Here is a 16,266-nt window from a genome sequence, read left to right as displayed (position 1 = left end):
CGTCGAGAGCTTCTATGTTGTACTGCGATTCTGTACCACGTGTGTCCCTGGTATGTGATTTACTATCAACCTTGTGCAACACAGCTCCAGAAATAACAAGCACATCAAGACGTGGGAGCAGAGCTATAGTTGTGGTCCACTGAGAAAATCAGCTATATAACCGACGATACTCACCAGTCCAATATCTCAGCAACACACAGAAGCTAAATCGCGGACAAAAATGATACTTCTATCGATCATCATCGGCCAGCTCCTCTGCCTCGGTGCAGTCCACTCAGCTGTCATCAGAAGCCCACTTGCGGTCGCGGACCTACCATCTCCCATCCAGGGCGGCTTAGCCGAAAACTGCGATGCTTTCTACAAGGTCCAGAACGGCGACAGTTGCTGGTCCATCGTGAACAGCTACGGCAATTTCACTTTGGAAGAATTCTACTCCTGGAACCCGTGAGTCTTTCACTCAAGCCCCTGGGAAACAAAAAGTCATCACGAATCGACTCTAACCGAGTAAACAGGTCAATTGGAAGATCCTGCGAACGCCTATACCCGGATTACTTCGTCTGCGTCGGCACCGCCGACGAGCCGAAACCCGCGCCCACACCCACCGCACACCCCAAGCCAGAGCAACCTGGCATCCCACCAGAGTGTATGAACCCCATCCCTCCCCTTTAAGAAAAAAAAAAAACAGAAAAACGAGAATCCCCCTGACATACACCACCTCTGATCATCATTCTCTAACCTCATCCCCCCTCACAGGCAGCAAATTCCACAAAGTCGTCGCCGGCGACAGCTGCTGGGCCATCGCGAACCAATACGGCATCTCCCTGGAGCAGTTCTACAAATGGAATACCTCCCTCCAGCCATCCTGCCGTTCTCTCCTGCCGGATTACTATGTCTGCGTGGGCGTGGCCAGTATGTATCTTCCAGCGAATGACGTCGCTCGGCCCCCTATCTCCACCGCCTCTAACTGTTTATAGATCCTCCTGCAGCCAAGCCCACTTCGGCTGAGTCTGGCGAAAACCCAGAGCCGACTCCGAAGGAGACGGAAGGTGGTGCTCCGATGTAGGGAGCGAGCTACGTGGATGTGGCTATTTTGCTGCCTCGGTAGGTTCGGATACAGGTTTGAATGGAGTTTAGATAGTTCTGTGGGATTGAGAGAGATCGTTGTCAGTGATCGTCTGCTTTTTTCAAATGGCGTGCTATGTTGTTTGATCTGTAAGTTTACCAGGATGCAAGACGTGACTCCAATAACATCGAGTAAGGTACGCAGGAGCCAGTGGTAGTTGCTAGGTGATTTTGCGAGTGATTAATGATGCCTTCCTTGGATCTACCCAAAGAGTTCTGATCTATTATAGCACATCAGAATAAAGAAGTATAACAAATTTCATCAGTATTCGTCTATTCATTCATATACACAAACATAATTTAAAAAGACAAAATGATATCCCAGGACGAACTTCTAGGTTGCAAGGTAGATAGCTGTTCAGCCATCCGCGTCCAGCTTCACCGTAAAGCAGGCGTATGATTCCAAGGGTGTACGGGAAAAGAACCGGATTTACTCCCGACAGATCATGTGGTCTCTCGCGGGGCCGGTGCCGATCCATTTTACAGGGACACCGCCCAGTTCGCGCTCAATGTACTCGATGTAGGCGCGAGCATTGGCGGGGAGATCCTCGTACTTCTGGACGCCCATGGTGTTGCTCTTCCAGCCGGGCAGGGTGACGTACTCGACCTTGACGTTCTCCTGGACGGCGGCGTCGGCCGGGTAGGTGTCGGTCAGGCGGGTGCCGTCAGGCAGGACGTAGGCGACGCCAACCTTGATCTCGTCGAAGTCGTCGAGGACGTCCAGCTTGGTCAGGTTCAGAGCGGTGTAATGGTTGATGGCGTGGGAGTAGCGGCAGAGGACGAGATCGAACCAGCCGCAGCGGCGGCGACGGCCGGTGGTGACACCAAATTCCCTACCGACACTCTGCAGCTTATCACCGTACTCGTTCAGCTGCTCGCTGGGGAAGGGGCCAGAGCCCACACGGGTGGTGTAGGCCTTGACAACACCGATGATGGAGGTGATGCTGGCAGGGTTGAGGGACAGGGCCTGGACGGCACCACCCAGACCGGTCGAGGAGGAGGTCACGTAGGGATAGGTACCATGGTCCAGGTCAAGCATCAGAGCGTTGGCACCCTCGACAAGGGTGTTAGGCGAATCCTTGTACTGCTTGAAGAAAGCCAATTGGTCAACAATATATGGCACCAGGCGTTGGCGGTATTCCTGGAGAGACCGCAGGTCAGCAAAACTCTATTCACTCATCCAACATAGCCAAAAGGTGCGCGCGCTAGTCACCTTGAAACGACCAATTTCCTCCTCAACATCATACTCCAGATCGCCGAATCGAGCAGTATATCCGGCGTGCAGAGTCCGCAGCTTGCGCTCAAAGACCGCCTCGTCCATGATCTCACCGACACGGACACCGCGACGAGCAGCCTTGTCGCTGTAGCAGGGACCGATGCCCTTGCCGGTGGTGCCGACCTTGCGACCGCCAAGCCTGGCCTCCTCCAGGCCATCGACGACGGAGTGCAGGTCGAAGCAGACATGAGCGCGGTCGGAGATGAAGATGCGCTTGCCGGCGCCCTTCAGCCCCTTGCCCTCCAGAGAGGCCAGCTCCTTGAAGAAGCTAGGGACGTGCACGACGGTTCCGGCACCGATCAGGTTGACGCATTTCGGCGAGACCAGACCGGAGGGAAGAATGTGGAAATCGTAGGTGATGTTGTCATGAACGATGGTATGGCCCGCATCTTAACAGGAAGAAGAAAAAAAAGGAAAGAAAAGCACATTAGCTTCGCGCAATTCAGCACATCAAGAACAGCGACGGTGATACTCACTGTGGCCGCCAGCGGCACGGCAGCAGAGCGTAGCCTCCTGCGAAAGCATATCCGTGATCTTCCCCTTTCCTATTCCCCAACAACATCGCCGTAGTCAGCATTTGATCCCGCAGGAACCACAACCATCCATGACGCGAGGATCCTCACCTTCATCACCCCACTGACTACCCAGAACAATTGTGATACCCATGGTGACTAAAGACCTCAAACAGGAGTTGTCTGAAGGCGATATTTCTCGATTGATCGACTGGCGAAAATAGGTATACGTCCGCTTCGGCACTTGTAAGAGGGAGGGGCGGGGATGGTTTCAGATAGCACGAACAAGAATCGACTTCTTTTGGTGATTTTCGAACAAGTTACAATTGACCCGAAGAATCAATTGACCGGCAATGCAAGTTTGGAATAATATTAGATAATTCGCAACCCGAAGGGAAGGCGAATGGAGCAGCAGCGAAGGGTTCGCGACCGTCAAGATCCAAAAGACGGAAAAAAAAGGATGGAGGGGGAACTGGCGCAGGCGATATATGATCTTTGCCCGGTGACTCAGCGCGGGATAGCCAAGACGGCTGCGTTTGGTAATACACGGTATGTACTGTGCACTTCCCTTGGAGGACGGCGCTGTTTTGTGTGCTCGAGGCTCTGTCACGTATTTACCAGAATCGTTGAGCCTATCATCCCTCCTATAGCGGGGGGAGATGGCTGCATTGGGAAGGTGGGGGGTTATACTTACCTGATAGTAATTGAATCAGCCCGGTATCGGCGCTTAGGGCTCAGGGCTCAGGGCTAGGGTCAGCAATGATCTACAGGTGGTTATGCTCTGCCTTCTCATCGAGGAGTGTTCTATTCGTATCGGTCAAGGAGAGAGACATAATAATAATAATAATACATACATAAATGGCAAACCAAAGTCTACCGGACTGTAGAAAGAGTGGTGCCGTGTGCAACGCCGTACCGCCAACACCTGTGCCATGCAACAAGAGCCACAGTTTAAAGAAAGGCCGTTGGGTATCCTCTATTGCTTCAAATCAGTTTCCCTCCGTTCAAGATCCATTGGCGCATCTGGCCAAGCTTCACGATGCACTCGCGGTGCATTTCACGCGCAACCTCCCAATGCTTATGTACCCGTTCGTCTTCGTCCAGTGCACGCAAATACGCACTGTACCCTGCCTTGGCATTTCCAGCCACAACATCATCATCGTTCTCCTGACCAGCATCCTCTCGAGCCTCTCGGTCGTCATCTTCGCCATTCAGTTCGTCGATCTTGAGACGCGTAGAGTCCCCAACAGCCCCGATCCAGTTGGGAGCCATCCCGGTCTCCATGGCCTCCTGCCGTGCGTTGAAATGACGCAGCAACCGGCGGTTGAAGGCGTTCCACTCTCGCATGTAGGCATTCATCTCCGCGACATATCGCTCCCACGCGGCTCGGGGCAGACCTAATTGTTGCGACCCCGCGCTGATAGGGACCAACACCGGCGGAGTGGGCCTCTTGGGTGGATTCGGACAGACCAGCTGTCTTGGACGAACATCCCGAACCGTTGTCCTCGGGGCCTTTGCGCGTGACTCAAAGGGTAGCGTTGCGTGAATGTCCTCCAAGTCGTCAATCCCGCCGTGGTTTGTACTCGTGAACGGGGCTGTGGTGCCGAGGTCATTCAGGTTGAACAGGCGAGTCTTGGCCTTGGGAGCAGCGTTTGCGCTGGGGGTTTCCGTAGGTGGCTGTGAGGGAGGTGGTGGCATTTCTTGTGTAGGATCTCTGGATGCCTGTTCTGGTGCGGGAGCGGTCTCGACAGTTGCCGCAGGGATTTCGTCATCAAGATCCATAGCCTCTGCCTGCTCAGTATTCGCGCCGGCGGTTTCCTGTTTGTTATCACCATCAACAGTCGCGTGAGACTCCTCAGCCTCTGTAGCAACACTGGCCCGTTGCGGCGTGGGTCGCAGCTTGGCGCCTGCCCTGGTCTGTTTTCTCGGGCTTCGCTGCCGCTGGGTATTTGCCTGCGCTTGCGGTCGTGCTTCGCCATGGTCCGGCATGGCGAATTTCAAATCCTTGAGCTTCGCAGCCCAGTCGTCTGCCAAAAACTTTGCTTCAGCGAATGGAGTAGGTGGTTGTTGCTGGGAAGTCGATGCCGAGCGGGACTGGTCGCCTCCAGCCTGACCTGCGCGTGTCGGACTGGCTCTTGCCGACGTTCGTCCGCGGCCATTAGGACTATTGATCCATGCGTCTGGAGCAAAGGAGTCAAACCCAAAATCACCACCCCAATTACCAGCGGCAAACGATCCACGCAGGTCATCATGACTGCTACTCTTGAAAGATCCTGGGTCGTGAGCAGTCTTGGAAGCCGAAGTCCTACACGCGAGTAACTTTGTCAGCTCGAAGGACTCTTGTATCAGGAGAGCGAGAGTATCATACCGAGTTGAAGGAGTTTCGTCAGAAGCAGCACCAGCGGAGTTGTGTCCTTCTGAGGAGTTTGGTTAGCACGCGGACCCCTGAAAAAGAGGGTATCTTCATCGGTAGAGATAATCCTTGGCATAGCGAGCCATTGAGGACTTCTCGTGTGGGAACAAAGGAAGCTTACCATTCTCAGAATTGAGATCGGCTTGAGAACGGAAATGAGAGAACTTCTGGTTTCGGAGCCTGCTCTTGGGCACTGCCTTTGGTTTTCTGGGGAGGAATTCATCCTCCTCAGTGCCACTGGAGCTCGTAGAGTCGTAGTGCTGACTTCTATCCTTCCTCAGTTTGGGGCTAGCACTTTGATGCCGTCCTGATGGAGCAGGAGTCGGGCTCGGAGGATTCGTCCGTGAGAAATTTCTGGCACCCTCGGGTGAATTGCGGCGACTTTCCCGTCCAAGCCAGGAACTCGAGATAAATGTCTTCTCACCGCCGGTGCCCGCGTATCTGCTGCTCGTCCGCTCAAAGTCCGGCGTTCTAGTACTTTCCGCACGATGGTCGGACGGTGTCGCAGGTTTCTTTGCGGTTGGGGACGGTACGGATTCAAAGACAGGGTCAGACGTCTGGAATCTCTCCCTCCGAGGGACACTCGTGTACGACGAGGTATTTGCCGCCATGGGCTCGTCACCACCGGCAGTGCGAGGGGCAAAGCCTTGCTTCTTCCGCGTAGATTGCGGGCGGGATGATGACTCGGCGCCTGTCGCCTTAGGAGACGTCTTGAAGTATTCGTACGCGGACTTGGGTCTGGTGGACTGCTTGTTCGGTGTACCGTCCGGTCGAGGCGCAGCTCCTGAATACCCTGCCCGTCCAGTGCGGGGGTCGAACTGCGACCAGCCCGGTGTGGAGTTGCCCTTCATCTCCTGGAACCCGCGATACGCATCTGCCCTGGTTTGTCCATCATCCTGCATCTTCTCCCACGGTTGTCTGGGGGCGGCTCTCGCGTAGCTGGCGAAGCGTTGCGCACCCGTCGAGGGACCATTATGGAAAGACTGCGGGCGTCCTGAGAACTGCGGCTTGGGGGGTTGGGGTTTGGCATTCGGCGTGGCGGCGTAGGGACTTGTAGGAGTTTTTCGAGATGTGTTGGCCCTGGGGGGTCCGTAGAATTTGCCGTATCCAGCACGTAGCCTGTCTGTATCGTACTTGAGCCGTTGGTGCGGGTCACTGAGGATCTCGTGGGCAGCCTGGATAGCCTGGAACTTGGCGTTGAATTCTAACTCCCGACCTGGGTTTCGATCGGGATGGTACTTGAGTGCTGGGGGACGTGAGCCGGTCAGCATGTCTCAAACTGTGATCTTCAACTTCAAGCCTTGCGCCTTACCTAGCCGCCTAAACTGCTTCTTGACATCCTCGGCGTCTGCACTAGGCGTAAGACCCAAGTCCGCATAATAATCCCTGCGCACGTCCGCCTTCACCATGGTGAAAAAAGCAGCGTAACCGCCTTAGATACCTGTATTGCTGAGTAGACTTATTCCAATCTCGTCGCGCAGATCTCGAATCGCGTTGCACATGACCTGTAAAAGAAGCAGGGATCGTAAGGTCCGTGGGATGAAGCGGTCTTGATCGAAAGGAATGTCAGACCAAGCAAAGCGGGCCCGAAAAGTGAAAGGAAGGACTGTCGACCCTTAGAAAGAAAGACAGAAAAGAGAGCGATCCGAAGACAGAGACAGAAGTGAAAAAAAAGAAAAAAAAAAAAAGAATAAGATGAGCTACTGCACGCCCACAGCAAACAATATCCAAAACCCTCCGTGTCTCGATGGGGGGAGAGATATTCTTTTCTTCTTTGCAAAGGGGATCCACACGATGACAGCAAGTATACCTAAGTCAGGTAGCTTTCCGTTCCCCAACCAAATCTAACCGTAACCAGAAAGCTCCAAACAAATCGATCTGATTTTCTCGGCCTGAGAGAAGTTCGTCGACGCCTCTTCACTCAGTCACGCTTTCCGCTCGAGTTTTCGTCTTGTGGGCTTGCGGGAACGCTGCGCCTCATTGAGGATTCAAGCCGTCGAAAAAGAAAGACAAGGAATGACACAGCGAAGCCACTTCAAAGGATTGAATTAGCAGTCGTGGTAAGTTAAGTTGTGTGACAAGCAACGAACAGGACGCAGCGAGCGAGGCGACCGGCAGGAATCTCCACACAAGGGTTCAAGACACAGGAACAGGACAGCAAAATAACTTCCAAATCAATGATGACGAAGGTGAGCTTGATACCCTGAAGAATCTGGCGATGGTCCAGGCGTCTCTCATGAAAGAACGGGAGGGGAGTTCGAGATCTCTTCACCCCGGCAACAGGTTGTTTGAGCTGGTCCCGCCTAGAGATCCGATCTTCCTAGAGACTCTTGGAAGGGGAACGCTTTCTCAACGAGAACACAATAATATCAAGAACTGAGCAGGAATATCAGCTGCAAGAATACAGCATGTAGCATACAACAGCCATCTGAGATACCTGACGATGATAGTTGTGCGCTGGCTCTTTGCAATAATATATCCGATAGGTATTGAAGGATGGTAATTGGGGCCTGGGTGTTGTTCTCCACCGGGACAACTCAAGCGCCGATGAACATGAACTGAGCTTGCTGCCCAAGTACTCACGATAGTTCGCTGGTGTTGGCCTCATTAATTTTTTAGGCAGTGTGAGAAGGATGCCCTACGAGGTGGCGATGTCTTTTTTGACGTCCTCGTGCGGTATATGATTATATATGGGAAAATATATATACGAAGAACTCCTATCAACATCTGCAACCAGTAAACCAACCAACAATCAGGGCGAAAAACACAAGTGATGGTTCGTGAATTCATGTCGCCTTTTTCCTTCTCGAATCCCAATGCAATAGTCCCATAAGAAAGATGTTGTGCAAGTAAATGGCAGAAAGAGAAGCCCAAGGCAAGGCAATATGGAGAGAAGGGCGACGAAGAATGGATTACCCATCCGCGGGGGGGTTCCCTCCAGACCCGCCAAAAAAGTATCCTTCAAGCATGTCATAGTTGGCGTTTTCGCTCCAATCATGCTGGAAGTCAACCGCCATGCCAAATCCGAGATCGATTCCAACGCTGTGGCCGACCCCGTGGCCCAACGAGGGGATGGCTGTGAGATTAGACTCGGGGTTACCATCTGAACCGACAACGGAAACGGTGTTCTCTGCGCCGGTGGACTCAAATTCCAAGAAATCAAGACCAATCCCGGCCGCATTTTCTGCGTCGCTGGCTGGGAATTGAGGCTGGCCCGCAGTAGGGCCGGCGCCGTTCGGGGACACGCTCTGCTGCGGAGAGTTCGAGTAGTAGAATTGCTGCTGCTGCGCTTGTGGCGAGACAGGATTTTCGTAACCGCCGTAGTATTCCATGGGCGGGGTGCGTTGAGGGTGAGGTCGGGGAGGGAAGTCAGAGCCGAAGCTGGGCGTCGAGGACTCAGGATATTCGGTTCGCATTGGATAAGGCTGCACTGGCTTCCTTATGCCACTGTTGGCGCGCTCAGGGTGGGGGCCAGGGTCACTGAAGAGATCACCAAGGTTCATGTCGAACCTTGGCAGAGGTCGAGATTGACGGGTCTGTATCTGCCGCCGTGAATGATGAGGGCGCTGTGCTCTTCCAGATTGCCGTAGACGATTGTCATAACCAGCATTTTGCTGAGCAGGTGGGTTTCGAGATTGACTCAAATCGACCTGAGACCCAAATCCGGTGGTCGAGAGGCTCATCTGGACGGTGGCTTTGCTCATTCGTTCGAAAGCATCCCGACAGGCCTCGGCGGGTGGACACTTGCGCATCAAGTCACCAAGGACGGATGTGGCGGCGAGGACAGTGAAATCCACTTCATCTAGGGTCTGATAAATGTTAGAAATTTCAGGACCTCTTCTCCCTTCCGACTCTAGTGATGGAAAGACATACCAAACGGCTTCGCACAAACGGCGAGTGCCAAATGGCATATAAGAATGAGATACCTAAAGCAGGGTAAGCAAGAGGACAGTCAATCAGAGAAGAGGGATAGAAAAATACCCGCCATGAAAATATGGTGCGTAGCGAGATAGGTATAATTCACTAGCCGAACACGATGCATCTGCCTATAGATACGTATAACCTTCTGTCCCGCTTCCGCGACCTTGTAATATATGTCGTCTTCATCGTCGGCGTCGTCCACGTTTGAGAATGAAGGGCTAGATACATCATCCGCCGGCGTCAATTCCGACGCAAGTTCTGCAGGGACTGTCAAGCTCTGCTGATATAGCATAATGACCGCTTGCCAATAATTCAGCTCGAGAAATTCGACCGAAAACTGCACGCCGGTCTCGCGGCGGGTGGGCGCGCTTTCCTGCCACTCCTGCAATCGCCTGTGGATATCCTTGCGCCATGAGCGGAACGATTCAAAGCCTTGGAGGAAGGGAGAGGCCATGTCCGAGCGGATGACAGTATTAGCCGCATAAGGGACCTTCTGGCGGACGAACCGCGCCTGCTGGTGCTGGAGGACATCCTGGATCTCGGATTGCAACACGCGCAATTTGAAGTAATGGTGAGCTGCATGTTTGTAACTCGGGGTTCCTTCCGGCGGTGCCACAATGCCGGACTTGGTGATGTATTTGTCTTCCAGAAGGGACGGGAACTCAGTACTGATCGCTTGGTCACTGATCCCGAAGGGCCGGCCAACACAACAACTGACGAGACGATCGAAGCTGTAGACACACCACCACAGTCGCCGGCGAAGATCGCGAACCCACTCTCGGCGTCCACGCTCGCGGGTGTGCACACGCAGCTTGGCTTTGTTCTCCGTCTTGACTGATGAGCGGTCCAGATTCTCATCACCGACCGAGTCGATACCGGTCCCATCCTCGTAATGAAGCCCCAGGTCGACTGCCAGCCGCATAGCCACCCCAACAATATACCACAGCCCGGGCGCAACGGGCCGAAGAAGCGCGAAACTGGCCAGCAGCAGGACAGCTTGTAGCTCCTCCAGTGCTCCGAACCCGTCGTTGGTCGAAGAGGCGCCAAGGAATGATTCCAAGTGGATGATGGCCGCTGCATGATATTCTTCGGGTTGATATTGATGACCTGAAAGTCGCGGTCGTTTTGACGTAGATGACGAGGGTGAACGACTGCGGTTGCTTGATTTGCCTTCCTCTTCGTCCGAGGCGGCCTTATCTTCAAAGATGATGCCTGCACCGATGGCAAAAACGATGTTCAGGGTATAGAGACTTCGAGGGGAGCGGTCCTTTTCATCGACAGAGTACGTGCGAACCAACATTTCCATAAAATCAGCGCGGTGGAGGATGGGCATCTGCGGATTCGCGTGCTCGAAATAGAGGCTGACCAGCTTCTCCGCTAATTCCCGTTCGGGAAACGCCGCGCACTTCATCATCGGCCGTGTCTGGAGGCCAAAGAATGAGTCCCGCATGGTGCTTCCTGCGGTCCCTGTGGCACTGTGCGGGAGGCGTTCGTTGGGCCGCATAGGACCGCGCTCTGCTACATTCCCCGACACGGAGCTCTTCACCGCAGCGAACACGACGCGAGCGAAAGAGATACCAGAAGTCGACCCTAGATATCGGGGATCAGAGGTCCCCTGCACCGACACCATGCCAATATTCGACACGAGATTGTGAATGCGCCAATTGTCCTCCTTCTCGTGATCCTGGTAGTTGTTCTCCGACTCCTGCCCACTCTCCGAGTTCCTCCCAGACCTCGGGACAAGCGCATCTTTCTCACCCTTCAATCGGGTCCGCTTGTCTTTGTCGGATGTGGCGGTAGCGGTGGTAGTAGAAGCCGCCTCCGCATTCACTGATCCTTCCGAAGCAACCATCTGTGGCTGAGCCTGGTCGTAGCCCGCTTCGACCTTAATGGCCTCTTCTTCGTTGAAGGCTACAGCCTCCTCAAAATCAATCTGATGGTCCATCAACATCTTCTCCAGGTAGGCGACACGGGCCTCGAGGAAATAGACATAGCTGCGGGGGATCTCTCGTTTCGTGATCGGGTCATATCCAACGCAGCGCACACCGGCCTTCTCGCACGACTGGCAGCGTGGAAGGCGCTGGTCGCAGCGGTTCTTGCGCAGCCGGCAGCGGTTGCAGGCAGATACATTCCGAAAGGAAGATGATGTTGTGGCGGCGGCGGCGGCGGCGCGGGGCGTATTGGCGGCGCCCTCCCGAGACGCATGCTGCTGTCGCGGTGGTGCGGGTTCAGCGGGTGGGTGTGGTCGTTTCCTGCCCAGGGAGGTGGGCGAGACCGGGGAAGCAGGATTCAGCATGGCGGGATAGGCGAGTCGCGGAGGAGAAGCGCAAAGATGCGACGACCATGTCTCGACGGGGGAAATCTGGCACAGGTCAACTGGAGCGAGGAGATTGTATGCCGGAGACTCGAAGACGAATCAGCATTCATGTTAATTCATGCGCTGAGTGTTTCTCGTCGCCCTCTTTTCCCCAGCGCAAAGTATTCCGCTGTGACGATAATAAAGGGAACCGTCTTTGACGGGAAAGTTACTCCTCAGTGGTATCCCGATCCGCGGGCTTTCTTAGCCTCCGAGAGGATAGTAGTCAAGGCAAAGATCGGATCTGTTTGGACGGCAGGGCACAGTCGCAGCCCATGACGGAAACGAATCACCACCAACACTACGAAGCCTCGAAGGACGGTGAGGTTTCAATAGTGTATCCGCTGGAGATTGAAGAGAAGGAGGAGAAAGATGACAGAAAATTGCCAGAACCGAAGATTGGAGACTAGACTGAAGATACGGCAAAACTGTGGAGTGTCTTGGTGACTCCGGTACCTCGAAGTTTAGTGGCCGATGCTTGGTATTCGTACGCTACCTATGTTCCATGTCGGGTATGGAGATTACCAAGGCTTGGTACCCAGGATGATAGGTACCTAGTAGGTATGAACGGCCGAGGAAAGAAAAGACCACTGACGATCATCTAGATAGGAGCCACCTTGCTGTTGTAATTACAACTGTAAGGCTCAGCTTAGATTCAAAGAAGAAACAGAAGTGGAAGGGAAGTCATTAGGTAGCTAGTTGATGGCTCAAGAACCGATTCCGGGTGGCTTCTCCTATACAGCGTAACGCTATGACAATACCCGACAACGCTTAAGGCTTAGGTAGTGCTGCGCCACGTGAGCAGGAAACAAGCAAGGTATACGTATTTGATTGGCTGGTGATAAGTCCTCGGCCATTTGCCAGGTGTGGCTCTTTAACCCGGATACAACAACTGCTGGTCCTTGGATGCAATGAATGATGTCCCATATATATGGTCTTTCTACCAAGGATATACTGCCGATGAATAAATGCCTGAATATGCCGAACCGAGGGTTTTCTTGAGACATTGCTAGTACTGCTAGTACTGACTAAGATTCCTTCAATGGAGTCGGCGGAACTTTTGCCGTCCAAACCCCGCACGGTGGAATCACGTGATGGGACGGAGCGGGAGACACTGGAGGCGCGGGCAACATGAGGGGAAGTGATGGTATCTACGGAATGAACATCACCTACGAGTCAGAACACACAACCAACGTGGGAAAGTCTTGCTGTGAAGTGTATTGTTTATCCACTGCATGGTACAGATTGGTATCAAAGCGAAAAAAAATAATTCTGAAGGACTGAAACAACGAGGATCGACCGTGGTCTTTCCTCCGATGACAACGTGAATTCTGCGCTCAAGGTGTTAGGATATATTGGAAATGACAAAGGCCGCCCAGATGCATGACATGATGTATACCCGATGATGCCCATAGTAATGATCCTGAATAAGAAAAGAGATAAAAAAAAAAGCAAATGAAGAAATCAAAAAGACATCCAACCCCCACGCTTCTGAAAATGCACCCAATCTATGAAAACTGCGCCATCACCCGATCTTGGAATCATGATCTAAACAGACGAAGCAAGTACAGCGAAAAAAACAAGAACGAAGAAATGCAGAGTGGAATGTGACGACGAAAGATCTCAAATGCAGGAAAAGCAAAAAACCAAAAACATGCGAGCGCGATTGTTCAGCGATGATTGGAACTATCGCATAGTTGGAAAAAGGGACGATGACGGGTAGAGATAAGGGCGACAGAAGAATTGTTGACCTCACAATACCAGGAAAGGAAATAATTTTCAATGATCATTTTAGCGGATGTGGCTATAATTGAGGTGTGGTGTCAACTTGCGTCAAGTCCAAGTTGGCAATCTCAAGATCATCGACGCTCGTCCGCGCAGAGGACAGCAGTCGCCGCTCCTCTTCAGGTGTAGCGAGCTCCTTGCCTGCAGTAAACGAGCCCCGCAGAGGTCGACCAGCATCCGAGTCACTATCCCCTGTTTTGTCCTCGTTGTGTTTCCGGGCTTCGCTTTCCTCCATCCAAAAGCTTTGAATAGCGCCAATGACGCACACAATGCCGCAGGCCCACCATGCGATAATCGAATAACCACTTTCGAGGCCCTTGGAGTGTAGCAGACCTGTGATTGTTGGCCCAAAAGCACGGCTCAAGCTGGCGGTCGATGCAGCGGCACCATTGATGGACCCGAGAACTTTGGATGACGGAGCGGCATTGGCGAGCAGAATAGCAGTAGAAGGGAACGCAATAACGTGGAAGGTGATTTTGCTGATGAGCGAGACATAGACAGCGGCGGTTTGGAGCTGGGCGGGGAGAAGAATGAGGTATGGAACGACCAGGTACAGTGGCGGCCAGACGAGGAGCACAAATCGGAAGGTGCGTAAAGTACCAAAGTGACGGACGACGAAGGGAAACAGCCAAAGCTGGGCGATCATCGAGTAAACGCCTTGGACGGCAAGCATGAAACCGATTGTTTTCGTGGGCAGTCCGAGACCTCCGGTGAACTTGAATGGTAGAACAACGTTGTCGTCGGATTTAGGGGTGCTGAGAAATACGGGCATCAGCTGGTCGAAGGATACGCTATGGCTGTGGCATGTTGTCAGAACCCCGCGATAATTACTAGATCGATAGCAGTAGCTGTTGGCTCGAACTTACTATGCAAGAATACCATAGGCGATGATGTTGAAGATGACCTGCTTTGTAAAAGCCTTGGGTTGACCTTTGACTTGGCCTTCAACGTCATCCGCATCAGACAAGCTATCCACTTCTTTAACCGGGGATAAACGAGGGGAGGACTCCGTGCTTCTGTATTCAGGCGGAGGAGCATTGTTGTAGTCAAGAAAATCAGCACCGTCTGTTTCCGCTTCGACGTCCGTGTCCTCCTCGGTTAGTTGTACGCGGGATCCCCAGCAGTGAGCGATGAGCCAATGGCCCAGCTCCAAGCCAGGGTCGCGGCGGTATCTCTTCTCTGGGTGAGTCTCCTCCAGGAACAGGAACCCAACGATAACTCCAAACACTAGGACGACAACACAGACGAGGTTGGGCAGCAGGAAGGGGAAGGCATCGAAGATTGTATGGCGCTGAAATAGCCAGGGATAATTGTCGCAGGGCTGTGCCAACGCACCGCCGATGGCGGGTCCTATGATCGACCCCAAGCACCAGACGAATGGCATGATGGAGTAAGCCCGAGGTTGATGTTCCTTGACTGTCACGATCTCCGCAACCGTCGTCTGGAGAACTCCGATGTTTCCGTTGAGCAGGCCACCCAGTGCTCGAGCAATCATCGCTGTTGGCAGGTTGGGAGCAAACCCGAATACTATCATGCTGATAGCTGTTCCAATCAACCCCATAATCAAAACTGGCTTCCGGCCAATCCTGTCGCTCATGCGACCCCAGAACATGCCAGCAGAGAACTCCGCGAAGGTGAATGAGGAGGTGATCATCCCCGCGTACAGGGCAATTTTGCGATCGTTGTCCGTCACCTTGAATGCCTCTACCATGTGGTAGACATATGGGAAGATGGACATGAATGCGATTGGCTCGCAAATGCGGCAGAGTGCTTGAAAGAACTGTCAGTCATTCTGAAGATCCAATAGGAAAATTGCAGACGAAGGGGAACTGTTTGCTCCAATCAGGAAGAACAGACCCATGTTTGTCATACATGAACCCGTCATTCTCCCTGAAGTTTTCGCGCATAGCGAAGGGTCTGTAGAACATACCTAGCACAAAAAGCTGGCGCACGGGGAAGGCAGACCAATCATCACGTCCACCACCATGCCGCCGGCCTTGTAGGAACGAGGGTCTCTTGAACATCTCGTCGTTCGTACTGTGTTAAGGGAGAAAAAAAGGGGCGTTACAAAAAGTCTGGCAGAATCTGGTGTAATATCTTCTTCGAGCTCAAATGAGGTCAACGGCGGAAGGAATGTGTCGCCGAAGTTATGCCGTCAACTCCAAAGGGAGGGAATGCGGTTGCGATAAGGTTCAGGGGCCTAGGGGAGAAAGAAAGGAGCCTCTTGCTAGAGGAGCTTCAGCATTTCTTTCCTCCTTCGAAGGTCAATCGTTGAAGAGTGTCGTGCGTGAGGGTGTCGTTCCCTTTTACTCCCTAGCTTCGCTTTTCCTTTCTGAGTCGACTGCAAGGGAGGATTTGACCACGGAGATTCGAATTGGCAAGAACTTATGTGAGAAGGTTACTCAATCCGATGGAAGAATAGTAGCAGTAAAGGACTATGAACAGCAGCTGTAGTTGGTTGGGCGTGTGGAGGTATAGAGGTATGTATGTATTCTGGTAAGGGTATAGTAGCTTGCTTGGGATTGTGATGGAGAGAGGAACAAAGAGGTTGGCAGGATTCAATAATGGGACAAAGAAAGGGTAGAAGAAGGACGACCAGTCGGAATATAAAAGCAAGAGCTTAATCATACGCAAGAGGGAGCAGAGGAAGAAGAGGAAATCTTCAAGGAGGATCTGGACGGGAAGGGGAATTAAATGAAGTATCTGGAAGTGGATCAGATATGCGATCATTGATCAAGCACAGAAATAAAAGAAAAGAGAAATAAATAATAAAAAAGTATCAATAATCATGATCAAACAGAAATCAATAAAAAGAATATTATAAAAATTAAATTAAAGGAAATATAAAAAAAAGAAATAATTAATGGAGGGGGAAGGAAAA

The 16,266-nt window shown here is 52.6% G+C and overlaps 5 protein-coding genes across 5 annotated transcripts, besides 1 other annotated feature; 1 reads left to right on the top strand and 4 right to left on the bottom strand.

The window, feature by feature from the left end:
- Positions 1-220: 220 nt before the first annotated feature.
- On the top strand, positions 221-1,063 carry ACLA_019900 (LysM domain protein; the record flags this gene model as incomplete). The annotated part of the gene is made up of 4 exons (XM_001268710.1): positions 221-444; positions 513-643; positions 754-909; positions 975-1,063. The coding sequence occupies 4 exons, from the start codon at positions 221-223 to the stop codon at positions 1,061-1,063; spliced, it is 600 nt and encodes a 199-aa protein (XP_001268711.1).
- Positions 1,064-1,552: 489 nt separating this feature from the next.
- On the bottom strand, positions 1,553-3,064 carry adB (adenylosuccinate synthase ADE12; the record flags this gene model as incomplete). The annotated part of the gene is made up of 4 exons (XM_001268709.1): positions 1,553-2,263; positions 2,336-2,787; positions 2,875-2,943; positions 3,022-3,064. The coding sequence occupies 4 exons, from the start codon at positions 3,062-3,064 to the stop codon at positions 1,553-1,555; spliced, it is 1,275 nt and encodes a 424-aa protein (XP_001268710.1).
- Positions 3,065-3,894: 830 nt separating this feature from the next.
- ACLA_019880 (DnaJ domain protein) lies at positions 3,895-6,732 on the bottom strand (the record flags this gene model as incomplete). The annotated part of the gene is made up of 3 exons (XM_001268708.1): positions 3,895-5,327; positions 5,445-6,569; positions 6,636-6,732. 3 exons carry the CDS (start codon positions 6,730-6,732, stop codon positions 3,895-3,897), a joined length of 2,655 nt encoding a protein of 884 aa, XP_001268709.1.
- Positions 6,733-6,989: 257 nt separating this feature from the next.
- Positions 6,990-7,014: a microsatellite.
- Positions 7,015-8,235: 1,221 nt separating this feature from the next.
- On the bottom strand, positions 8,236-11,540 carry ACLA_019870 (putative C6 transcription factor (UaY); the record flags this gene model as incomplete). The annotated part of the gene is made up of 3 exons (XM_001268707.1): positions 8,236-9,132; positions 9,197-9,249; positions 9,305-11,540. The coding sequence occupies 3 exons, from the start codon at positions 11,538-11,540 to the stop codon at positions 8,236-8,238; spliced, it is 3,186 nt and encodes a 1,061-aa protein (XP_001268708.1).
- Positions 11,541-13,404: 1,864 nt separating this feature from the next.
- Positions 13,405-15,409, bottom strand: ACLA_019860 (MFS transporter; the record flags this gene model as incomplete). The annotated part of the gene is made up of 3 exons (XM_001268706.1): positions 13,405-14,176; positions 14,252-15,155; positions 15,316-15,409. The coding sequence occupies 3 exons, from the start codon at positions 15,407-15,409 to the stop codon at positions 13,405-13,407; spliced, it is 1,770 nt and encodes a 589-aa protein (XP_001268707.1).
- Between the last annotated feature and the right edge of the window lie 857 nt (positions 15,410-16,266).

The sequence above is a fragment of the Aspergillus clavatus genome, genomic scaffold (genome assembly GCF_000002715.2).
Source record: "Aspergillus clavatus NRRL 1 1099423829805 genomic scaffold, whole genome shotgun sequence".
NCBI classification, from domain to species: Eukaryota; Fungi; Ascomycota; class Eurotiomycetes; order Eurotiales; family Aspergillaceae; genus Aspergillus; species Aspergillus clavatus.
Note: the sequence above shows the minus strand (reverse complement) of the source record. Positions and strands in the feature narration are given on the sequence as shown.